Consider the following 24,642-nt stretch of genomic DNA (forward strand, 5'->3'; position numbering starts at 1 on the left):
GAGGTTTACGATGGACCTGTAAACATCTCACGTCACCAAATCTGGACCCAGCATTAGGTCCGACTTCATCCCAGACGTCTCCTCCGATTGTCGGGAGGGTGAAACATTCCTATTAGTCCTGGACGTGTTTCCCAGTGTGCAGATTTACTCATGAATCTCTTTTGAGTTTGGACTATTAGTAAGACAAGGACAACGCAGTGGCTTAAACTCTCTAGAACATATTTCATTCTTTTCATTCATTTTATAGGCAGAACAAAAAAAAAAAAAGTCATGACTCCGAAAGATATTTGCACATCAAATGATAATAAAGTTCTGCACAAGATAAACTGTTTCGTTCTCATCTTCCATTACTGATTAGACAGAGAAGCCGAATCCACACAGACAGATTGATCATCAGCTGTTAGAGTAAATTGGTCAGGAAAGTAATGACGGAATTTCTGAACGTCTTAAAACCTGCACTGAAGCAGACAAAAAAGGAAACCTGGATAATTAGAAGTATCAGAGGACAAGACAGGAATATGAATAACCTGGTTTCTTTATGTTCAGTGTAAATGTCATATCCTCAATATGAACACAACTGGGATATAGAGAACAACTAACTGTAGTCAGTAAGAAGTCAGGAATAAGCTACAATCACTTGGGAAAAATGGAATTGAGCCTCATATTGTACATTTATAGAGAGCTCCTTTATCAGCAGTGTAACGAATAGCAACAGAAACAGATAAACGCTGACGACGTTCAAGATTCAAACTGTTCGATTGGTTTAGAGACGTATTTACTTATCTGAGTGGTCGGATGTGTGTGCGTGCGTGTGTCGGTGTTAAGTGAAGATTTCGAGGTCATGACAAACATGGCATGCACCTTTGTTTCTGGCCCGCTACAACAACAACCTATTAATCAACAGCCGTATAGCACAAGCATGGATCAACCAGATTCCCTCGAGTATCCCGTTAATAAAAACCTCTCAGGCAATCTCACAAAGTTGTGTTAATTAGGGCGTTGGAATTGAAACAAAATAGATCCTCAGGCTTTTTTTTTTTTTTTAATTTAAGAAAAGTCTCAATCAGAAAACCTTTATTAATCCCTCCAGGGAAATTGTTGTGTTTTTTTTCCACTTTTTTTTTTTCTTCTAAACAATCACAAGTAATGCCACAGTGGTCAGGTGGAGGGAATATCAGGGAAGTTAGTTAGTTAATAGAAAAACTTTTCACTCGAGCAATCATCACGTCGTCACTCACAGATTGTGCTGCATGTGTTAAAAGAAGAATGAATGTAAATGTGCTCTATTGGTCTGGATCTAACATGAAGCTTTATCCGGCTTTACATTTTTTTAAAAAAAGGCATCATTGTGCACTTTTATCAGCATCATTTCTGAGTATAAGAGTGTTTCTCTGGCACAGGAGAGCAGCAGAAAACAGGAACATGGCCACCAGCTGCTTTCCAGATCACTGGTGATGGTTTATTTAAATCATCCACTGATTATTCCTGTCATATATCCTTTCATAACATCACAGATAGTTTAGAATACAGTGAGTTAGATTGCTGTTTTGCTGTCTTAGCCAGTACAACCTATCCAGACTGGTCCAGCAAGACTGCTCTCTAAATCCAAGAAGAGAATCCACATAACGACGGATTTAAACATCCCTCAATGTTGTAGCATCAATTTTAATGAAAATGTTATGATTTCTTTTATTGTAAATCTTTGACAAGCAAATCCCTTATGAGACGTAGCCCGAGATCCTCTGGCAAAGATTTCGTTAAAATCTGTAATTCCTCTGACCTCTGAGGCCGAACCTTTGGAGTCCGGCTGCCCCTGGCTCTCGGATTTGAGATTAAGCAGGCTAGCTCCGTTTCTTCTCTAAAATCTTAGTTAAAGAGTCATTTTCTTCAGAATTACAGGATTTATGTTTTGTGCTTTAGTGCAATGATAATTTTGCTGCACTTCCAATCAATTTGACATTTTTTAGACTATAATTTAGGATACTATAATAATCTTTAGGTGATGAAATAGAATTAGAAACTAGTGCGGAAAAACATTTATAATTTGCTTGCATGGACAATATTTTTGTACTTACACATGCAATTTCAAAGATGTCATACATGATATATCTTTGTGCTTTTTTAAATCTTCACAGTGTATCTGAAAACAGGTGCTGAAGAGGGGAGACAGGTGGTAATCTTTTGTTATAGCCAATACAGTGTATAGAAATATCCTCTGATGCTCTTCAGACTGATAGAAAATAGATGGCATGAGATTGAGCTCACATCTCATCTCATCTCATGCAGTTTTTTGGGTAAATTGCCTGTGTGATTTCAGAAGGTGGAACTGGTTGGCGCTTTCTCTTAAAGGTCTCTGAACCGTGATACAATCGGAGCTGCTAACACCACTACAGGAGTCAGACAGGCGACAGTAAAAGTGCACGCGCAGCGTATTGAGGTGTAATTACAGAGCAGGTAGGAGCCGGACTAATCGCTGCTGTGGATGGGTATGCTGGGGGATGGCTCAGGCAGAACAGAAGCTGCATTTGAGTCCTCTGTAGGCTTCATGGACCTAGTTCAACCAAACATCTGTGATGGGAGGGGCCCACCGCCTGCCAAGGCTTTAATAACCCAGCCTAGTTTCCTCCAACTGGTTTCTATGCAGGTATTCACCCTAGATCAGCAACAACATAAATACATAATTAACTATGCTGGGAAAGATCATCAAAAGCTGTGCATGAAAAGTGGGCATATTGAGAAAGCAGCCTGAGTGGACTTTATCAGCCATTCTAAGTAACCAAAGGGTGAAGAAGGAGTAAGAATGTGCACAACATTAAAATTACACCTCTAGGGAACAAATTGAGATGTGTTTATTCATTTAGGACTCAAATCACATATACACACGCATATAGAGAATCTCTGAAGGATTTTTTGCAGGCCAAGAAACCTACAATCTTACTTCATACTCACGTTATCCTGTAATATAACTATAATTATAAACTCTAGTGCTATGTAAATACAACCTGTCTCATTAAGATAATACCCGAAAAACAATGTCCTTAAAAGTGTAATCATTATCGACCAACAGGACATATATTTGTTATTATAAAATCACTAGAAAAATATGTAGTTCAGCAACTCAATAGAGCAACTGAAAACTTCCAGGACACCTTCAAATGGGCAATCAAAACAAAAGAATGCTGTACAGAAGATGCAGTAGCTCCATTATATGATTTCAAAATATTTCTAGAAACCCTCAAACACATTCCAGAGCTCCTCATCAACATTAAATACAATACTGTGCACTGTGCAATAATACACTTTCTTCTCTGAACAAATAAAAGGAACCTGGAGTTGCATTAGTTCACCATTGCTGTTTACTGTGTTCGCTGCTGATTGCATCACCAGTATGCCCAATCAGTTTGTCTTAAAACACTCTAATGATTCCACCTCACTGTCCCCGCTGACTGCCGTGGGTGACCCCAGTCTGCAGCAGGGCAAAACTAAGTGGTTAATTTAATGGTGTGACAAAAATGCTCCTATTATTAATGCAAAAAAGACAGAGGAAATTACTTTCAGTCCCTCTGATTATCTGTTACCTCCAGTGGCAATTCAGAACGCAGAAATAAAAACCAGTCCGTGCTTGTAAATATTACAGTGTGGTGATAGATGATGCAAATGTATGGATTGTATTTGTAAGAAGATAAGAATTTACGTTCTCACATCTTTTGCAGCTCAAAGCCTGATTTCTTTTTCAACATCAGGGATTCAGAGTGTTGTGCTGTTTTGCAGTACAGCCTGGTTCACCATCCTGCCAATGAAACTTTGAACCAAACTAAATCACGACATTCGTATTTGAGCAAGAGCTGCCAAACTCTGGAACATTCACAGAGAGGATCGCTTTTAATGCCACACGTGTCTTTAACCGAGAATATGAACCTCTGCTTTAAACTTTAAATCTCTCAATATGAGGCTCTTTCATACATCAGTCTATTCTGCTGCTTAACCAGGATCAGCGTGCTGCCAAATTAGAGTTAAGAACAGGTTGTGTGTGCACATTTGTCACGCCTCTCTTTGCGTGTTATGATGTGTGTGAGCGTGTCTGGAAGAAGGAATACATGCAACTTGCACTATGCGTCTACCTCTACGACGAAGCTGGCCTTAAGGATGCAAAATGAGTTCCAGTGTAAACTGACAATAAAAGTGTAACGAATCGTGTCATAGGCCCAGAGGTCTAATCCCACATGTTCATATTTCCTTTATTCAGAGCATTACTATCAAACCTTCTTGTCCAAGTAGACTCAAAGGTGTAAATAACGTGTCCACATGGAATTTCTTTACATGTCACGTCATAAGCAGACACAGCAGTCATGGCTGAGGATTTCCACCTTAAAACTGTGACGTGGCAACGACAAAAACAGGGACTTCTGGAGCCTCATCCCTACCAAATCTGAACTACTCCAACATTACAACTTGCCATTGTGTAGTTTAGAGCAGTTTTGCAGCTTAAGGGTGGAGAGAGAGAGACTTCATATATATTTGTTCAAAAAGAAGCAACTGTGTAGAGTCAGATTGAAGCTATTTGTGAGATTATATTAATGCAAGCAAAGATTTAAAAAAAAGAAGAAGAAAGTTTTTATGGGATAAATCAAAGACCACAGAGAGACTTTAACAACTGCTATTTAACATTTGTTCTTGACCTTGAGGTCTCGACCTTGTGGTGACTGCTTTGTCAACTTTTTGAATGACTTTTATATAAAAAAAGTAAATTTGCCAAGAAGTGCAGGATTTAAATAGTTTCTGAAAAGATGTAGTTGTTAAGGGGTGAATACTGTATTTGACCTCACAGTGTGGCGTAGGAGGTCTAATGGCGTCTTTTTAAAGAGAGGAGAATATCAGTGAGTTAAAGTTAGTGCTGGAGTTCTGCCTTTCATAACTCCTGTTTATTAAAGAAACACATCATATCTCACCTCATCCCTGAAAAGATATTCAACAAGCAGTGTAACCACAGCATTGCGTTCTTAAAGGTTTTTCAGACAAACATCCACTGTGTGCACTGCTGTCTCTCACTTACAGGCGCCAACTGCTACTCGTTGGGGGGAGACTAAGAGAGGTGGAGCTCTGAAAGTCGTGTAGGAGGAGCCAAGTTCTATCAATGTTGCTGCAGTTCCCACTGGCTCCCCACAGAGCTCAATAAAGGTCACTCCTTAGCTAAAGGCCCATTATTTGAGAAAAAGCTCGTGTCGCTGTGTTCCCTCTGTGAGCGTGAATGCAGAAGAGAAAGTCTGTCTTGCGCCGCTGTAGACATCTGTTACTGAGTTCAGACTGGTCACTGATAGGGATCGATGAAGTGCCATAAATTATTTAACTTCCCTCTAAGGCAGAATCAAAGAATTAAAACGTGGAAAGCCAGTAGTGCAAATCCATTTAATTAGAAAAAAGAGAGAGGCCTGCAAGGCTTTGGATGAATGCAAATTAAAATGTTGAGTTATGGCATTGAAGTAATGCTTAATGCTTACCGGCATTACGCAGTTACATACTTGGTGTATGTATTTAAAACAAACTTGTTTGATATCATCGAGAGAATTGGGATAATTATTGTTAGTTTAGGATAAGCAATATTTGCAAACTAACAGCAATTAACTGCAGATTAAGTGTTTATTTTGTGAGCTACATGAATGGGTGAAACTAAAAAACAAAAATGAGTGTAATTATTGAAAGTACTGTACAATACATCACAGCTAGAACTGAAAGCACATTTGTTCACAACTTATTCCCTGGCCAGGAGACTTTTCTTTTAAATCTCTACACTGATTGTTAAATAAACTGAAAAACATAAATTTAAAAAAGATAACTGAAACCAGGTGATGTCTGAGCGGAGACAAAAGGGACACAAGCAGGTTTAAGTAGCAGTAAAAGCAGGCGGGTGTGCCGGAAAATCAATAGTTTTCATTATATCAGTCGGATGTTTGAAGCTGTTAAAGGACCAAATGAAAGGCATAAAGAAGTCACAGCATCACCATCTTTTATATCGTGACACATTTTGGAAAAAAACAGAATTAGTGGATTTGGTTCAGTTACAAGAGTTTAGTTATGATTGGATAAAAACTGTTGTAGCTTCGTTATTATAGAGCGATAATGAGCAGCTGTAGAGTTGCTGACCTCCACTCACACCTCCCTCACACCTGGCTGCTAGATCAGGAGGAGGAGATGGAAAACGGAATACACTACTTGACACTACATTTATTTTGTATTTGTATAAGGCCAAGAGATGGCGGAATATTTAACACAGGTTTAGGACATGTAATGTTCATTTTTAATATTGTTTATTATTAGACTGTGTTGTTTCTGCAGTTTAAAAGCTTCAAGGAACTAAAGTTGTTTACATGATGTTGACAGCATTGGGTGTTAATGTGCGCTGATATTCCATCTTATAAGCGACACAACTTGTTGCTGTTTAAGAAGAAAAAACACCCTGTTAGAGCTCTTCTCTTGTGGAAGCCACCTTGTCCTGGAGCTCAAAGCAGTGGACAGTGTGTAATGAAAGTAGAAGTAATTATGATAAATACTGAAGAAAAAGACAAATATCTAGTTTGTTTTGAATGTTCAGTGTTCATGGCTGATTGTGGATTGTTGGGGAAACGGCTGTGTTTGCTGTAACTACATCAGATACATCTTCACCAGCAGGAACCTGATAGATTTAAATATGAGTCTGACATGAGGCCAGCACCACTGAAGGAGCAAACAAACTGTTATTACTTAACTGTTAGGAATAGGAAGGATAAGGATCAGGGATTGTTTATTAATTTAATTATTATTTTGGGGGGGTTTGCTCCAGAGCCAATCTGATTAATTTAATATGTAGCATCTACTAATACTTGATTTTGCTGACACACACATTGTACATATACTGTAGATTATCTGTAGTACCGGGCTGTGTCTGGTAGTACCTCTTACTGTTAAATGCTATTGTGATCCGGCGGTCACTTCCGTGGTGGCAAAAAGACTTCTATGAGGCTTATTGACTTCTGGCCAACTTACAATATTAATTTAAACTGGGGGAAAAAATAGAACAACATTGCTAAATCCGAAGGGTCTATGTGACAGCCTTTACCGCAGCATTTTCCACATGACAATAGATATAAAACAAAGATTTTCCTTGGAAAGGGCTTGGGACATCCCTACTTGGGAGTAACTCAAAAAATATTTGCTTTTTCATTTTATAGTTGGAGGCTGCTACTTATTTTGGAGACCACAAATAGTTACTGTCTCGTCATGTCCAGTTGACTTTTCCTCCTGATGCGTCACCATACTACCTTAAATGTTGTCTTGTAAAACAGGGATAAATTGAATGCATTAATGTATCTATTGAAATAATCGGTTGTATCTTAATTTTAGTTAATTCAACCTTTATTTAACCAGGAAAAGGCTCATTGAGATTAAAAATCTCTTTTTCAAGAGTGTCCTGGCCAAGACAGGCAACAGCACAACTGACAGACAGACAAGGTCACAACAGCATCCATACAGACATCATACTCCTAATACATGGTGATTAAATTTTGAAGATAAGAAATCAACATATCAGCAGAGATCAGAAACATAACTAGCAAAATAATCATCTGTCAAAACATCTACAGACTGATGTTTTTACCTCCAAGTCATTTACAACCACTTTAAAAGTATTGAAGGAAACCAGCTCTTAAAGTTTCAGGTCTTTTTGTAAAGTGTTCCAGGCAGAGGGAGCAGCGAATTTGAAAGCTTTCTTTATTGCCTAAACACATTAAGAAAGTTTGTATCTCCTCTCTCAGTGAAGGTCTACGTCTTTCATCAGATCTCCAAAACAGTTCAACAGGAAACACGCGAACTCTTCCTTTTGAAAATACAGTCCATTATCGTGCATGTGTACACTTGATTCCTGCGTGCAAACCAACGTTCGCTCTGCCCAGACAGTCCTGAAAACGACAGCAGCAAGCTGGGCACTGGGATTTTTCCACTCAAAACTCGATTCAGACAAGATGTGAGAGAAGTTGCATTCTGATGTGTTTCTGAGAGTGTCAGGAGAGCCACTGCCAGGAGAATGCGACACAGCAGGGCTGACAGCTCCATCATAAAGCTCCCCAGCCAGTCGTCAATCACTCAGCAAGGCTCCCGTTGGCCATGATGCTCTGGAAGATGAGCAGGCGTGCAGACACACACACACACACACACACACATACACACGAGAGCGCGGATCACACAAATACCATGGCAGGACACCACTTCACCATCACACGACTGGGAGGTTTCCAACTAAGCCTGCCAGACTTGTTACAACTCTTCAATCAAATTGAATTCACGGTTGTTGCTAAAAAAGCACACCGGCCGGCCATAACCATTGGATTGTGACAAGTGACCAGGAGCTATGAACAACACGAGCTCAAAGTAACACACATGATACCTGCGCGTATCTGTTCACAACACGAACACACACAGGGTTTTTTTTCCTGCATAGAGGAATTTTTGGTTGTAGCCAGGATCAATGGAAAATCACCAGTTAATAAAAGATGCATATGAGTTAGCTTTGTTAATTGGGATCTCATTTACTCTAGAATATAGGACATTTAGGTTTATCAGATGGCCAGAAATGACAGGAAGATGTGTAGATTTCTGTCGAATAAGCTTACCCAGATTTTTTACCTCTACTGTACCCAAACTGATCATGCCGTTTGTGCGTAGTCACCCACCAAAGGGCCCTTCTGAGCCAGGAAAAAAAACCTTGACACACCCAATTAGATACTATCCACACACACTGACGTCCACAAACACACTCCGTGACAAATATGCACACGCCATGATGAAAGCTCGCCATCCCAGTTGTGATTTTTCTCCCACCTGAGCGTCATGCCTCCCGCGGAGCTGTGGGTGGAATCCAGCTCAGACAACAGTTTTGTCCAAAGGCTGAATTACACGTACATCACACAACTCGTGGAAAAAGTACTTTTCAAGGGTAAAACAAAAGTGAAAAACTGTAAAACTGCTCGAGGTGTTATAAAAAAGATCTGGGACAGGAATTAAGGAGCGTAATGGATCTTCGGGGAGTTGTGCTGTGTCGTGTTTGTATGCTCTTTCATTTCTGCCTCGAAAATAGTAAAGTTGTCTGTGTGTTAGCGCGCGCACGGGACCTGGGCAGCTTCCTTATTTAATGTGCGTTTTCTATTTGATTTATTATTTACTACAGGGAATCTAAATAATAAAATTTAAATCAGGGAAATCTGGTCCATGGGGTATTTGTTGCACAAAACAAAAGAGAGCAGAAACAAAGAAACCAGAATAGAACAGATGTTTGGCATGTCTAATGTGAAAAGATATAACGAGAGCTATGACATCTTCAACACTTCTCTGATTCTTAGTATAATTAGAACATAGAGAAAGTGACTGATATCAGTGTGAGATGCACAGATTTGCTATTTTATGTATAGCAACTTTTACTGGAACATTCTATTTATTTATTTATTTTTTTAAAACCCGTTAGTGAAAGTCAAATTTTTTTTTTTTATCTTGTCCTTGTTGTGTTTTTTGTTTGATACATGTCGATGAGCAGCCAACACTGTGGTGTTTTCTTCTTGCAACTTTGAGATGTAAAGATGAATTTTTAGTGGTTTATGACTAAAGAGGGAGTTTAAAATAAATGTATGTAAAAGGAGAACAATCACTGTCACAGAACACTGCCAGTTCCAGAGCTGATCCTGAATGTACAGACTGGGTACAAATTAAAGGATAGAAGCAATGTAGAGTGTCTTAGTGAGATGCTGGACCACCAAGTGCTGCCAGAGCAACTTGACACTGATTTTCCAAGTCTTTAGATTTCTGCTCGAAGGATGGAACACCATTCTTCCAAAAGATATTCCCTCTTTTGGTGTTTGGATAATTATAGAAAATCTCCCATATGTATAAAGCTGGGCTGAGATCAGACAACTTAGTAGCATATAATTCACATCATTTTCATACTGATCAAACAGTTCAGTCACCCCTCGTGTCCTATGAACGGAGACATTGTCACCCTGGAAGAAAGTATTCTCATTAAGAGAGAAATGTTTCATCATAAGATAAAGGTGATCATTCAGAACGCCAGATCGTCTCACTTTTAAGGTGAAGCTTTCAGGGTTTTCCTTTAATTCGTCATCCTTTATGTACCTTTTTTCAAAATGTGAGCCCTCCCCAAAGCGTCTGGCACACACCGATGCCGATCAGGCTACAACTGCAAAGTCTCATTAAAACAAACTGCTTAATTCCTAATCTCGTTCATTAGAGTCAGCCCATGCTTAGCACAAAAGACTTCACACAACACTCTCTATCAGTTTCATTGTGGCTACTCATGTCCCTTCAACACCGCCATGCCTTCCACAGGTGGCACCCTCCCTACGACCCCATGCAGACACTTCAAATCCACAGGTCTGTACACTCTGTGTGAACTGATCTCCAGCGCCTACACGCAGCAAAACACAGACACTTTACCTCAACAAAACCCAGTAACATGGGAAACCGTCTGGTTCTCCGGTAAAAACTACAACACAGCAGCATTCCGCCAGGGGCTGGTGAGTGTTCACACATACATCCAGCAAGTGTGGAAAAAAAAGGCAATTCAGTTCTAATCAAGGATTCTGCTTACAGGGCTGCTGCAGTGTTTTGAAGTAAGTTCTTGCTGGTATGGCTTCACCTCTAGCTCTTGCCCTCTCCCACAAGAAATATGACATTCCAGACCCCGAGGGTCCGTTTTGAAGCAAAGGATCAGCACACCTGGGCATCTACCTCTGTCTCCCACAGCTAACCTCAGGGCTCATAACAAGGCCCCATGGGTATAGACTCAGCTACTCGCTCTTTGAATCCGTCTTACTGTACCTGCCTCACTTAGAACACCCTACCAAGAACAGTTAACCCCCACCGATACGACTTACAGGGTCACAGGGCATATAGCTGCCAGCAGGATAAGATGGGAAGGCTATAATCGGATCATTTTTGCATGCAGGGAAAGGGCAGTAATGAAACAATGGTAACAAAGCACTGTGCATGCAGACTGCTTTCTCTCTAAGTATCACAAGTAACTGCAAACAGCTAAAACAAACGTTTGAAAGATAACACTGCCAGACACAAGAAGACAACTTTAGGTTTGCTACACTTTGCCCATCACAAACGCTTACATTTCTAATTAAGTTTTCAAAGTGAATGCAGCTTTCCAGGTTGGTCGACTAAATGCATTTTTGCAGCAGCAGAATTGGTTGGTGTATTAGACGACTCAACCAAGACTTTCATTAATTTATCCCAAACAACGATTTGTTTTCTGCTCAAGTGGCTGGTGGAGTGGACAAACTTTGCAGCCATGGTACAAATTAGATGCAACTTCATTGATTCCTGTGGGTAAAGTAGGGTCACTGCAACAACAAAAAAAAAAAAGAAAAAAGAAGTAAAGAAAAAGAGCTGACACTATAGAATGAGAATAAGAAATAATCGCAACAAAATGAACATCTTGAGGATAATGCCGTACACTGAAGATAGCATTGCAGTGTCTTCATTAAGACGAGGTGGACATTACAAGGAGGCAGGCTGTCAATAAAAGCATGCGGCCAATACACAAAATGCTTGTGCAAAATCCAAGAGGGACATTTTGATGAGTCAGTTCGTGTGGGTAAGTGGGGAAAGTGAGGATCAAAACCAAACCTCCCTAATGATCCTCCACAAACTGCACATAACTCACCATGCAGACACCTCTCTGCTCTCCGCCTGCTTCACAGGGAAATCAAAAAGTTCCCCTAAATGCGACTTCCAGTCGAAATTCCATCAGTTGTTCAGAATAAAACTCTGAATGTATATCTCGTCATTCTCTTGTGGCTTCAGAGTGATGGACAGCATTCTGAATTCACTTTCCCTGGATTACCCTGTTTCAGCTGTTTCTTAATTGAGTTTTTAAAAAAATCTCAGACGTCACGGCCGGGTGATAGCGGGTCCTCGGAGACTTCACCCAGACTGAGAATGTGAAACTCATAGTCCTCCGTAAAAAAGGTCATGTGGAAGTTACAGTATTAATTACAACCAAAAGTCATCGGTCTCATGAGATTCAGCCTGTTTCCATATACACTGTACTGGCTATAATAAGACCTGTATATCACTGCAATTAACCTCAGAGTAATCGTTTAGAAGAATGATAATGAACCAACTGTCTGTCAAATGTAATGAAGATCTTGAGCTTTCTACACCGACTACATATTGTGATTTATTTACATTCAGCTCATTAGAACCAGCGCGGAAGAAAACAGTCTCATTCGCACAAGCTCGACCCCTTCACCTTTGCCCTCTCCATGCTGTTTCTGTTTCACAGTTTGTTCATTGACTATCCCCAACCAATTAGCGAAGCGTACAATGCAAAACACGTCAATGTTTAGCTGGCATTGTTGCTAAATTAGGTTGGGCTCTCGCTGGCCATCATGCAAACAAAAGTGGAACACTCTGCATCGAAAAGGGGCGTGATAATTAAATATCGAACAAAATGGGAAAGACTTTAAAGTCTGCCAGAGCAACCCTATCTCTACAAATTTCTGTTTGTGTTCAACTGAACTGCATGCTTGTGTACGTTTTGAAAGAAAAGTAATTTGATTTTGAAACAAATGACACAGGAGACCAGGGACCATTCCCCATATGTGACCATTATTCTCAGGCTTAAGTTTCAGTTTCATTTGTTTACTTCTGGTTTTCATTTGCTCTTTGGTTGGATTTAGGCACCAGTACTATGGTTGGGTGGTTAAGTTTAGGTAACTACCTAAACTAGTGTTGGTCAACACTTTAACATCAATTACTACATGTTAGAAGCCTGGTTAAGTTTAAACCATTGACTGTATAAAAGATGGACGTAGCTCCCGTGACGTCACCCGTTGGTTTCTGCTCTGAGAAAATGAAGCCAGGGTTTTGCTACTTCCTGGTTGACATCTTGGAAATTTGGAGCCAGTGACGCAAAAATCGTCGAAGGGGGGCGGAGCCATAGGAGCAGCGATTGGTCAGACGGATTAAGAGGCGGGCCCTCTGTGCCCGCCCACATTTACCGCCTTCTGCTCGCTTCGTCTGTATGGTCGCTGCCGACTGTCAATCAAGCCAGCCACGCCCCTTGCCCCGCAAAATGTTGACGATTTTTTTAAAAATTCAGTATTGATTTATTTTCAGATTGGCCACCTGATCTCTGGATTTGACTATGAAAACGAATAAGAAAAAAAACCCTGAGCTGGAGGAATGCAGTATTTCATGATCTGTGATCACTTCTTTTCCAATTCAAGTCTATGGGAGCCAGGGCTTTTTGGAGCCAGCAGCTAGCGGACGCAGGTTTTTGACACTTCCGGGTTGGTTTCATTTTTCAGAGCCAGTTGCTACGTCCATCTTTTATACAGTCTATGGTTTAAACGCCAAAATTACTCAACTCGTCAGTAGGATCCCTCCCTATCTAATATATGACTGACTGGAAAAGGAGGAACAGTAAAGCGATAAAGTAAATGGCAAATATGTGATGATTTGTGACATGCCTGAGATACATTACACACAAACGCAATCTGACAGAGAATATATTCCCCCCGAACTGTAATTGAGAATGCAGTTTAGTTATATAGGGATATAATTTTGTGGAGGAAAGGTTGACCAGAGACAAACAGAATCTCACTGGAGCAGAAAATGAATTATTGAAATCATCAGTCTGTTGGCCTTTAACTGAAGCGAAAGAGAGAAAATGAAAAACAAAAATAACTTATTTGTGTGGCCACTTGGGGGCTGCAGAAAGAAGTTATGAGCAACAACACTGGCGCGTCATGACATTTTAACTGGGCAAAGCAGTTGCTAATTTACACATATTGCGCCGGCAGCTGCAAAGCAACTATGTCATTCATTTAGAGTCAAGTTTCTGACCACCTGCTGAATCAAAGTCCAGTATTCAATCTCCTTCTAGGTCTCTTTTTGGTCTGCAGCAGCTCCTGAGGGAAACATCAGAATTCTTAAGCTGGTATTTGCTGCACAAAATAGACGCTAACTGCTTTTTGGTGCTGAATGACGAGCGTACCGTGGGTTTACTTCAGAGCATTTAATCTATCTCAGCATCCAAAACACTATGAGTATGGTGTAGGTGACACCAGAAAAGTAGAGGTGTGGTAACAATGAGCTCACAACAAAGCTAACATTAGATGCATATTCGAGTGATAATTGTTTTCACATGAACTACACCCGCCTTGACACCTCGGCAGAGACTGATGCTGGTGTGACCACACTTTCACAATACTTCTTTACCTCTACTTTCAAATATGCAGTCCAGGGAGTAAGATACAAACCTGCTAGTATCTCTCTCATGTTATCATGCAGTTAAAGCAATGAAACCTTTTTAAAGATATTATACATTTGTAGCTGCTACTAAAAAGACACCAAAGCACAAAATGGCAGGCTGCTTTTTTTTTGGCAGTAGGTATCATCATAACTTTTTCCTGAGAGCAGCATGGTGTAACTCAGCTTCTCCATTTATTTGCAGTGAGTCTCCATTAATAAGGAGTGCCCTCCACAATCATTCACAGAGCCACTCGCTTCTGAAGTGCTGCTGGAGAGGGATCCTTTTGGAAAAGACCATTGTATCCCAGGAATAAATACTTAAGGTGAAGTCCTTTTCAGACACGGTAACATTTCTGGCTTCATCAGTTTGTTAAAGTGATCATATTCTGTCGTTTGGACATAAGTTTCATGTTAATGTTCTTCATGGCTTCATTCAGACATAACCGCAATCTTGACAGAGAGAGACACACCTGTGATGTTTTTCATTGATGCAAGATTGGACAGCTAATCGAGTAAAATAACACATAATAATGCACTAACAATGATTCTCATTAATCTGTTACAGCCTCTGATCTCTCGTACTTGTCCGACCCACTAAGATTGCCATTGCAACTTTGACAACAAAGCTAAATGAAATACATTTTCAAAACATGAATTTCTACAACTCTGCTCTGTATTGTGTATTTTAAAAACCAATTACTGGCTCTACCTCTATCAGGCATTTTAAAAAACACCATATCACAGCAGTAATAACAGAAATCGCAGATCGTCACTTTGACAGCATAACAAAACACTAAATCTTAAGAATAGGTGCAAATCTGTCTTTAAATCTGTGAGACGATAAATCTTCCACCTGTCCATCGTAACAGCAGCTGAATTCTTAAACTACGTCAGCAGTTCACTCACTAAATACAACTTTAACGTTAGAAAGCAATTTGTAGTGCTTTTTTTTTTTTAGCATCCACAGGAGTGGCTAATGTTGTTCAGCAGACAATGACAAAATGATTTAAATAAAAAGTGTGAGAAGTGTTTACCGTTCACTTGAAGAGTGTGGGTCTGGAACAGTTTCTCGTATCCATCAGCATGACAGGTGTAGTTGCCCATGTGAGTGGTGGTCACCTTGGTGATGTACAATGAGCCATCATCCCCAAAATCCTATCAGACATACAGGAAAAAAAAGGAGCTTTAATCACTTAGAGAGACAATTTGCAATCTAGGAGCAGCAGGTATGGTTGACGGCGTTTTGGAGCTGGAAATGAACGGTGTCAATGGAAATGCAACAAGCCTGCAGTGTGCAGATGAGAATCTTTTACAGAAGAGGAAATGAAAACTATCACATGTCATCTGAAAATGCACAGTGTGGAGTAAATGTCCATCAATCTAAGTCAAAAGTTTAAGCCATTTAGCGCCACAGAAAACAACTGCAGAAAAATAACTGTCAAAGTCACAGTTAAGAAAAATTGCCTTCTTGTCCGTGTCATTTTTCCAATCAGAGGAAAGTGATCTAATGGAATGGGACTGAGGCTGCAGTTGATGAGTGTAGAAATTACACAGTGTTAGTTGCTTTCAAAACAAAAACAGGGAGATATAGTGCTGCAGACACAATCAGAATAACTCCTGCTGCTCATTTAAAGTGTCATTTTCCCCGAACAAGGCAAAATGTCAGTATTTATCCTTTGGCTAGCATGCACATCCCACAAATGCAGTTCTCATGTGGCCTATTTAAAGCAAAACAAAATCTGCAATGAAACTGAAAGCTACCCATGACCGTGTAGAACCAACTGAAACATGATTAGTTCATGCTGTGTTGTGGTTATTAACACACACACAAAAAAAAAAATGGTGCTGTAGAAGGAATAAGAGCAAACAGAAGAATAAACTGTTCAAGCTGTAGCACAGAAAGAAGCCCCCAAAGCTAATAAGCCCGTTGATGGTGTGCCGGTGTGATGAATCGTCTGCTAAAGAGTGGATGTCTGTCACCTCGTTAAAACCACACTGCAATAAAAAGTCATCTTCACAGGACATTGTAATGAGTTTTTCTATTATGTAGATCCTTAGAGCAATATCATATTCTTAAAAAGTATGTCAGCTTTCAAAAAAAGGAGGTAATTGCTTCAATAAAGAGCTTATTGGTTTCCTATGAAAATCAACTTCTTTTCCTGCTTCATGCTTTCACAGTAATAAAAATGAAATTTGGTGAAGAAACCCTTCAATTTTTCTCTCCTAATTGTAAACTTAAGCGTAATGCCTGTTTGGACTGCAAACATCCTGAGAGGAAGCAGCACCTCTTGTTTCCCCTCCTAAACTGTCCACGTTGAAGGTGTCCTGAAAAAACGCACTTCGTCACTTGTTGCAACACGGGAAACAAATCACGGTGCTGAGTTTGTTTATGAGCACATCCAGCTCTAAATGAAGGGATGACTAACTGTTCGGGGGCCACCAACAGTACTGTGTGGAACAGAATCCAGTCCTGTGGTTTGCTATGTTGTATGTTTAATGCGAGGTCGATGACGTCACCTGTGACAACCATGAATCCTCGATCCTGACCTCCTGACTTTACGAGTTTCCCACGTCCAGTAAGAACAGTCTCACTGTCTGCAGTTATTTTCCAGCAATTTTATGTGACCAACAATGCGTGCCACGAAAACGGGATTTTTACAAATTTAATATATTTCTTTTGGAATAATAATAATAACCATCGAAGAGGTTTTATAGTTAAAATAGCCTGAAGAGGGCTTTACAACAGTAGTGTGAGTGTTTTCTGGAAACTGTGCAGTGCAGCACTCGTTGTGATGTACAATTATTTACATAAACAATATGTTAAAAATAAAATCAGAGCAGCGCTGAGTTTGTTTACGTGCATCTTCACTGTCTGAGCTCACCGTTGCACTGTCAGCTTTCTCTTATATACATCTTGTCAGCAGGAAACTCGTTCTGCTCGAGTTTCTTTTTCGGTTTGTTTCCAAGCTAGTCAGCTTTCTATTATTTAATCCCTGTTTATAGATTCTTATGTCACACATATATCAGATTGATGTTAATTTGACACATCAGTTGCTACGGGAGATGAAATATAAACACATTAAAAAATGGTTTGTTACTGCATTAATACTGCGAGTGGGGGTTTTTTCTGCATATTTTTACTATAACTATAGTATAAAGTACCTACAATATTTAATTTACATCCTTTCTAAGTTTCCTCCCACACTTTACTGTAAGAACGAGGGAAACACATGATGTGCATCTGAGCAAAGAGGAGTTTTAGTTTGATCCTGCTGCCGTTTTATGTAAAAGATTATCTCACGTTATAATCTATTTCCTAATTTGAGGAGAATCAAATCTATATGAAATTATATGACAGCAGTTATTTTAACACATCAGCTCGATCAAGTGAATGTGTTGTAAATCTTTAGGGACTACTTAGAACTAAAAGAACTGCTTTTTCTCACAATAATAGGTTTCACCACTTTGCGATGCACAGCGGCTTTTCAGAAAAGAACGTGCTCTGGCACTCAGCCTTCATTAGAGTATTCATCAGTACCACCTAACTAGATGAAGGCCAAGTGCCAAAACGTGTTCATTCCTGATTGCTGCCATGCATTAAAAAATCATTCAGATATCTTTTAACGGTGTGAACTTTTACTCTCAAGAATGTCCACGAGTCTGCCTGCCTGCTCCTGGTTTTATAGAGCTCAACACAGCGTTCTTTTGTTTCAAAAAAGGAAAAAACAAAAAAAAGTCTCAGCCCTAATTACAAGTCCTCTTCCCAAAGAGTTCATAACAAGAAAAATGCTTTTCTCATTAAATGGCTTTTAACATTTTGATCACATCTTTGCAGGCTTTACATCTTGGCATTCAGCGCACCCTTAAACGTCTGCAGACGAGCAAGGAGAGTCAACCGTCGTGTTTACAGGCGTACAGTGTGTTTATCAGTTTGTCCCGGTGTGCTCCGATCTAACTTACGAGCTCGCTAACGGCTCGGGCTGAGTGAAGCATCAGAGCTTCACAATATGAGGGGAAATCGATGGTGCGTTTTGGCCCCTTGGGCTGAGAGCATATTGTGTCACCTTCTTAAATGAAAAATGAATGGGGGGAGAAATGAAACTCAGAGGGGTGGAACGAGCCACGGCGGAGGCTGTCGACATGATTCCTCCACCTCACCTCACCACCCTCGCTTCAGCTATCAGCAGCACCCAGCACCCAGCTCTCTGCAGACAAAGCAGGCATGGGTAGGACTACTCACAGGGAAGGGAGACAAGGGCAGGTAGAGGTGGATTTACAAATAGGCCATAGCCCTCAAGAAACTATAATTAATAAAGCTGTCACTAGTGGGTCACCTCTTAAAGGACACCAAAGAGCCACCTCACTGGATGGCTAACCTCTGGTAGTGACGAGGCATTTCAGACAATGGCCTTTGTAGAAGTTTCCGGCCCCGCCTCGTGAAACTTTGTCAGAGTATGTATATGAGAACACAAAACCCTCCAGTGTATCCAAAGAGAGGCATAGATGTCCTACGATGAATAAATAATAAAGAAAAAGTGCTATAAACTGGTGGTTGGTGGACATTAAAGGGTCAGTTCACCAAACACAAAGAAACATTTTATTACTTACCTTTAGTTACATCTCGCAAATACTTTCAGTTTTATGTGCCTATTTATATGAGATTGTGTGAGATTTGTGCTGCTGCAATTTATGGAAGTGATGGTGTTTAATCTTCTTGTGCTCACAGCGCTGAAAACTGACATTTAGAAAAGCAACAAGAAACTCTTTCTTCTTTTCTTTCTGTTATTTTGAACTCTTTCTAAATTGTGTGTAGGTGAGTTATCGAGCTATGATTTGTTTGAAGGCTGGCTACCTCAGATGACCCCTTCAGGAGCTATAAAAATGTTTTTAATTGAAGTGAATTAATGATTCCACACAACTCACCGCCCAGCGTTCGGGAAAGGGATGTTGGTGTTGAAGTTAATTTGATCTGATGCTGAGCACATCAGAAGCAGAATTCCCATCGCCTCCCTCATATGGGTAAAGGTGTAAATCTCTGAGGCAGGTGTCTTAAAATCTTCACATACAAAACCAGAATTATCCGCATGAATGGTTGCTACCAGATAGGGTGGGAAAACATGTTTTTGTTGTATTTTGGTGGAAAAAAAACCCTTCAACTACTGAAATGTTAAGTGTTGTTTCAGCTCTAATTTATACCACTTGGACCACTAAATATTTTCCAGATTAAACATAAACCTTTATTTGTACCAGATTTTTTCTTTTGACTGAACCGTCGTCAAGGCTTCATATGACAATCATACAATTACTGCAGAATCCAGTTCCAGTAAAAGAGCATATTGTCGATGTCTACAGTCCGCTATTTAAAATTTAGAGTTTGTTTCGGATGACAACAGCATGCTGCAGGCACTTTGCTAGCTTTGTGGGCTTTTTGTGAATGGAATGAAAAAGAGTGATGCAATGCCAGTTTGTTGAGACCAAAAACAACACCCTACCTGGGACGGGATCTGTTGGGGGAAAAAACACAAGTCAAACGTTTAGAAGTTTAGTTCTCAAGGCATTACAAAATGGCCTGTAAAGCAACTGGGTGAAGCAATAAATCAAGCGACCGACATTTTTTGCTTTCGTGAAAATGCAGAAAATCCACTTTTCAGGTTCACTAATATGAACATTTGAAGGTTTTTCTTGCGTTATAATATCAATGGAATATCTTGGGACATATTAGTCAGACATAGAGCTGTTCTTCAGGGTTGCCCAATTGAAAAATCAGTTGAAAGAACCCCGACTCAGCTCAATTTCTCATTCAACTTTATATAAAAAAACAACCCTGATTCAGGCTAAACTACTCAGGATTACCAGCATGCAAAGTGCACCCCACCTCCCTGTAGTCACACCAGGATGCCAAATCTGAAAATTCTGAGTTAGGGATGGCCCTAGTTGGACAAAATAAAACCTTTTGATGATATAAACTGATGAGTGTTTCCTTGTTTTTTGATGTTTTGTAAAGCAAACAGCTACTCATGAAGATAATCAGCAGATAAGCTAATAAAAAGCATAATAATGTGCTGCAGCCCTATTGAAGTCAGTCCAGTACACAGCACACAGTCGAGCACATGAGTGGGATTCTGGGCTCCCTGGCCACATAATTAATTCAACAAAAAACCCATCTTGATAGAAGTTGGAAACGTAATAAAACCGGCCACTGTATTTCAGCAAGATCTGTGTGTTATCTGCTGTATGTTGTTGCACAGCTTGATTTAATCATCCACCTGAAACAGCACGGATGGAATACAAATAGAGGTCCGTGCTGATCAAAGCCGACTACAGCTATAAATAATCACATGCATTTAATGTCTTCACTATGTGGAAATTATGCTAAAACCACCAGCGTACTGCGCTGAGCATTAGGGTAGATAAAAACACCCATTCCACTGGACAAGATAAGAAGAAAGATTCGGCTCGGATTGTATAGTTTCCTGTGTTTTATCTGTTCCTCTTGAAGCCGCCGCGTCCATCTTCAAAACAGATACTCTATTTTTAACAAATTCATGCTTTTCCGCGATTCAATTCACAGATTTTGCTAAATCAGATATATATATATTTTTTATTGTTGTTCACATGTCCAACTACGACTCTAAAAAGTTGTTGATAAATACTTTATACAAACTTCTACATTTCCCCCCCACATACACTTTCGCGTTTGGATTTTCAAATATCAAATGCATTTTTCATTGCCTGAACTATTGCTGGATCCCCAGAGTCACCATCTGCAGACGCAAACATGAACACACACACACACACACACACACACACACACCCACACACACACACACACACACACACACACGCACACAGAGGCATACACAGTACACGACTGTGTCTTTGGCTCGGCCACTCAGGGAGGATTGAAATACTGACAGCCTTGGATGATGATGCAATAGCCAGCAACTGTCAACTTCATGGAATTACAGTAAGCTGCTTTGTCAAAATTTAGAGAGGCTCTATTGAACTCCAGGATACAAGCGCCCCACTGGGATTAATGCGCGATTCACTAAGTCTGAATGTCGACAAAAATTTCTAAAATAGCCACCTTCTAAACTGGGAAGGCCTGTGAGATTAGGCTGCATAAACCTCCCATGTGTACTCACAGGAATATGACTCTAATTAAGGCTGGCAGTGGATGCTCACAAATATTAACAGCCAGCAATTATACAGAAATTGTCTGCAAGGCAATTTAGAATGGGTCTGTGGATGCCAGGTGCAGACGAAATCCATTCTCCTCTCTGGAAAGAACAACAATGATTGACTGGAAGTCTGAGAGCCAAAAATAAATCTGGATTAAGCCGCTCGTGTTCCATTGGTAGTTCCCCTCGGTGCTGCGTGGTTCGCACACAGTTTTCTGTTGAATCACAGGAGGCAGTTAGCGCCCGTGCTGATTCGCTTGCTGGTGGTGTTCTGCGTTAGTGCGGCTGCTCCGGAGGTAAGCGGTGCACCAGCAGAAGTTGCGAGCTCAGACTTTGTTCGGTACCAGCTAGCAAAAAAAAAAAAAAAAAAATCAGATCTGACAAACGCATACCCAAAGGGTCAAAGCACATCAAGTTCTCTCAGTCTGAAGAGAGACAGATTAGTCCCTGTAGTAGTTTAACTCAGTCTCACTTCATGAAGCTGCAGTGGCATCAACCCAATATGCTGCATGTACCACGGAGACATAACAAGAGTAATTTATGCATCAACATTAAATAGAAGGAATATGAAGACTCTGGGGGTACCAGAGTGGTTCAGGGTTAATTAAAATGTAAACTGTTGTCCTTCTTTCAACTCTGTTTTCTCTATGATGTGTAAGTCCAAGTACGAGTTCTGTGGACTGACATCAAATTTTGATGCTTTCTCGAGGAGCATGATGGTTGCAAACCACAAAAGGCCAAGCTTTGATTGATTACCAACACTGCCTGCTCTTCTCTCCACTATACCAATAACGAGGGGGCAAAATGAAGATGGTATGACTCCAAAAGCTCAACAAAGATGTTTTTTTAAAAAAAAATAGCTTCACACCAATGTCCAACAATGTTTGAGGTCTTTGGTTTTATGCCATCATTATTCCAGCAATTGATGGACTTCAGACAACGCTTTTTTTTTTTTTTTCCGGTAATGAATATAATGAACATCAATTGACAGCACAAGCTTTCATCCCCGAGCTTACATTTGAATGGAAAATACACCTGAGCAAGATCTGATATTAGTCACAGGGGGAAACAGACGACTGTGTGCTAAGTGCAGACAAAGACCACCCTCGGTCGGGACACCGAACTCTGCTGTGTGTCTTCAGGCAATATCAGGAGATGAAACCAAAAAACTAGTTCCATTGAATCTGCAGGAAAAAAAAAAAAAAAAAGCGGTAAAACAGCTCTTGGAAAAAAAATGTATGAAAGATAGATCAAAGTCTGTGCTGACCTTACCAGACCTTGCATCTCACTTTTTTTTCTCCCATAAATCCCCAAAAGATATTCAGAGCGTTTTCAAGAAATAATCTGACTTGACATTTCTCTTTTGTTATGCCCAGCGCTTGCATACATCTTTTGGCCATAAATTGCTCAAAAGCGGAAATAATACATTATAGAAAATGACTGAATAAGGCAAATGGCGGATAAGCGGCTTCTCTCACATGCACGGCTTTGGCTCTGCTCTTTACGGGAATCACACATCACCAACAACCAGAACCAGCGCGCTAGTTTAGAGCCAGTTGATGGTGCCAAGGATGACTGGCGACAGCTGGGTGCCTCTTACTCATTTTAAGGGTCATCAACATTTAATGTTACATTAGTGGCTTCGCTGGGTTTCCCTTTATCTACTGCGACAGTGTTGACTTAATTATGCACAGCAGTATCACACTCATCTTGGTCAGTCTTGACGCACAGAGAGGAAAAGCGTACGGAAAAGGAGGTCTGCTCCTGTGCTGCTTTCTGTACCTCGCCACGTAAGTATCTTTGCTCCTTTTGATGTGGATGAAAGTGACACAGGGGGGCGTCTGGGGCCGTGCATACAGATTAACACACACTCACACACACACACACACAGCCATTCACCGAGTTGTAAAAGTAGGTCCTTCCTCTAGGGCTGAACCCCTTTGGTATCCCCCTTCATCTTCTTTCTTTGTCTGCAATCCCTGTCCCTCCCAGCTGTCTCTAAACACAGACACCAAGAACACAAACTGACATCCTGGATTACTGTCAGGCCTACAACACAAAGCCAGTGCCAACAGTCAAATAAAATGTGCTGACAATCTGAGCCACTGCCAAAAAGAAATAGAGTTGAAATATGATGAGAAAAAAAAAAAATCTCGGATGAATAATCTGGCATTTACCATCTTGTAAAAAGGTGGCAGCTCTGAAACTGCAAGAGACGGCATATTGGCGATACCTCGTGCAATAATCAGAGCTCATCACGACATATGCTGGAGACGTCCAATCACAAATCTGATTGCACATCTGTCTCCATGTCTGTGTTTACACTTCCATGCATATATCCAGGCAGAAATGACAGCCAGCTCTTACGTTGATGTCTTCCAGGTTCAAGGAGTTCAGATACTGATGGTTTCTCTTCCACAGTATAGGAGGCCTCCGCTCCCCCGTGATAGCACAAGTCAAGACAGCACTCTGGCCCACGGTGACCGTTGTGACGCTGACTTTCTGGTCATCCGGAAGGTTGAGCAGGTACACATCTGTTGACGAGAAGAAAAGAAAAAAAGAACTCAATGTTTGACAGACTGTTTCAGGGAGATTGGCAGAATTAAAGTTATTGAAGAAGTTAAACTATTGAGTGAAAGTGGCAACAATTACAGTCCTTTGCAAAACTTTTAATTTGAATAACTTGGCATAAGAACTAACAAAGTGGAAAACTGCATTCAAGTCAGTCTTCCTCCTCTTCGCATCTGAAATTTGATGGACTTCTATTTCTTGTAACAGCTCATAATTCAGAGGAATAAAACCCACTGAGAATTTACGAACTCGCGATTTTCTCGCAGTTTGCTCTTAACGAAGCCTGAAAACAAGAATACACAGTACAAGAGTGTTTCAATTAGCCGCTGTTGAGCTACAGAAGCAGATGTTTTTTTTGTTAAATATGCACTGAGGCGGTACAATTATTGCAATTTGCAAAGTAATGGGATGGAATTAAATTTAATGCTCTCTAAATACTTTGCATAATTTATGTGATGATACTATAATGGAAGTTGTACTTTCTCTATCGGTCTCTCTGAGGACCCTGTGTCCACCACTATGTACCTCTTTCTTAGCTAAAAGAACAAACCTGACACTTTTGGGAGGCACTAGTTCTGCTCTTCTG

At 40.4% G+C, this 24,642-nt stretch overlaps 1 protein-coding gene across 1 annotated transcript in view; it reads right to left on the minus strand.

Moving 5' to 3' along the window:
* The window catches only part of fstl5 (follistatin-like 5), a 156,084-nt gene that overhangs the window by 41,887 nt on the left and 89,555 nt on the right, over window positions 1-24,642 (minus strand). Inside the window, exons 6-7 of the mRNA XM_008295450.1 lie at window positions 23,853-24,019; window positions 15,339-15,459 (exon numbers count right to left, since the gene is read on the minus strand). Coding sequence (XP_008293672.1) covers window positions 15,339-15,459; window positions 23,853-24,019 — 288 coding nt within the window. The remainder of the gene's footprint in view (window positions 1-15,338; window positions 15,460-23,852; window positions 24,020-24,642) is intronic.

The sequence above is a fragment of the Stegastes partitus genome, unplaced genomic scaffold, assembly GCF_000690725.1.
Source record: "Stegastes partitus isolate 25-593 unplaced genomic scaffold, Stegastes_partitus-1.0.2 Scaffold1048, whole genome shotgun sequence".
Lineage (NCBI taxonomy): Eukaryota > Metazoa > Chordata > Actinopteri > Pomacentridae > Stegastes > Stegastes partitus.